Below are 1987 nucleotides of genomic sequence, written 5' to 3' on the forward strand. Positions count from 1 at the left end.
TTCAGCTCTACCCTTGATAATTCAAAACTTACAACCCACCTGTTCTCACTCTACTATGGATGCAGTGGCTGGCTAGATCAGCAATCACATATTGACTTACCCCTTTTGGATGTTTTTTCTGCATGTGTGTACAGCATGTATGTATGCATGTACGTATATATATATATATGTACATATACATTTGTGTGTATATGAACAGCATCTGTATATGTATGTACATGCATCTGAATTATGTATCTACATTTGTTTTTGTGTATGCACACATACAAAAATATGTCTTATACTTTACTCTTGGTTTTTCTGTTGATGTTATAAAGATTGGTTGTTTTTACTATATTTGTTTTCTGTATCAATCTTTATTGAAGGGGTTCTGAGACTCCACTTTAAAGGACGAGTCTGACATTTTTGGAAAATATGAATATTTCCTTTCTTGCCGAGCGTTAGATGTGAAGATTGATACCACTGTCATGTCTGTGTGGTTAATACACAGCTACAGCCAACAGCTGGTTAGCTTAGCTTAGCACAAAGACTAGAAACGGGGAAAGCCACACTAGCTATTACTGTCCTTTTAAATAAGGCCTTCACTCGGTAGTAATTAAGGTACTAAGTTATCTATCTAAGATGGAATTGTGAATGATTGGGAATATATCATACTACCTCTCTTTCAGATCAGTCCTGTGGAAGATGGTATGAAGAACGTTCTTCCAGACTCGCTTCACATCTTTAACGCCATCAGCGGCACGCCAACCAGTGCCACCATCCATGGCATCCCCAGCTCTTCCTCTGTGGTATGATGCTTGCCTGGGTTAGCCTTGAACCCTGTGCCCTCTATACTCGCCAACCAGGCATGCCGGTGATGCCATATTGTCGCTTTTGAACCCAATCCTGCTTTTCTTTAGTCAGCTTAAGGGGAAACTGACATAAGCAGAGACAACTCTGACCCCCTCTCACCTTTTTCAGTGAACCATGACCAAGGCACTGGACCTATTTAATGTATACACACGGCATGGTTACTGTGTTGGATGTCTGTGACAGTACTGAGGTGGAGTCTGAGACCAGAGAGGGGATCATGCAGGAGAGATGACAGACTTTGCAACCTGCTTCATGGCCACGCATAATTGTTTTTACCTGAAAAGACTGGGCAGTGTTTTCAATGGAGACATTCCTGTTGGGATCTTTGATATGCATGTCATTATATTACACCCACCACCCTCCCAACAGCCCATTTTTGTTTATTTTGATGATATTTTTAATATTTCACAATGTGTTTTTGTATGTACAGTATTCCACTTTTATAAGCCACTGTATTGATGTCTTGATGAACAGTATATGCTGCATACGTTGACGCTCATCTACCTGTACATTCAGTTATATTGCTACTAAAAGGGCCTCCTATGACTCATGTTAGCATTCAACCTTAAATCACTTCAATGTCTTAGAATGTTTTTAAATATTTAAAGCCATTGCATACAAATATTATATTCCGAATTGTTAATTAATGTATATAAAAAAAGGAGTGTGTGCAATATTTGCAAAGTATATGTGTGGGGCTCATACACTGTAAAGATGATGTTCACCTTCTTGCCAAAGTGATGAGGTGTGGAACCAGACACTACGCCTACTGTGGAAGTTATTTGAATCTTTTACCATTTTAGTGTCCATTGAATTGTTCCAGAAAATGTTTTATATTTGGGCAGCAATGTTTTTTTTAGTTTTTTTTTTTATTTAACATAAAGTTACTGTTCTGCTGTAAACAGAGATGTTCCCTAATGCTTTTCTTTTAAATAAAACACTAATTTCTCTGCACTTGTACTCATGGATTCTAATTTTATTTCCACATATATTAAAGTTTATTCTTACGGTTGTTTTTATATTTGGTTGAGTTGTGGAGTTCTCTGGAATTAATACCTTTTATGAGGTGTCAGGGACGGAAAATAGCTGACTCCCTATCTCCTATATCTCATGTTCCCACCCATCATAAAAGCAA

At 37.8% G+C, this 1987-nt stretch overlaps 1 protein-coding gene across 15 annotated transcripts in view; it reads left to right on the top strand.

The window, feature by feature from the left end:
- zmp:0000001200 (dedicator of cytokinesis protein 9) overlaps positions 1 to 1812 on the top strand; it is a 79820-nt gene extending 78008 nt beyond the window's left edge. For all 15 annotated transcript variants that reach the window (XM_036003943.1, XM_031296956.2, XM_031296916.2 and 12 more), the window contains one exon: positions 669 to 1812. In XM_036003943.1, the coding sequence (XP_035859836.1) occupies positions 669 to 794 (126 nt within the window). In that variant the 3' untranslated portion in view covers positions 795 to 1812. The remainder of the gene's footprint in view (positions 1 to 668) is intronic.
- The last annotated feature ends 175 nt before the right edge of the window (positions 1813 to 1987 follow it).

The sequence above is a fragment of the Sander lucioperca genome, chromosome 8 (assembly GCF_008315115.2).
Source record: "Sander lucioperca isolate FBNREF2018 chromosome 8, SLUC_FBN_1.2, whole genome shotgun sequence".
Classification (NCBI taxonomy): Eukaryota; Metazoa; Chordata; class Actinopteri; order Perciformes; family Percidae; genus Sander; species Sander lucioperca.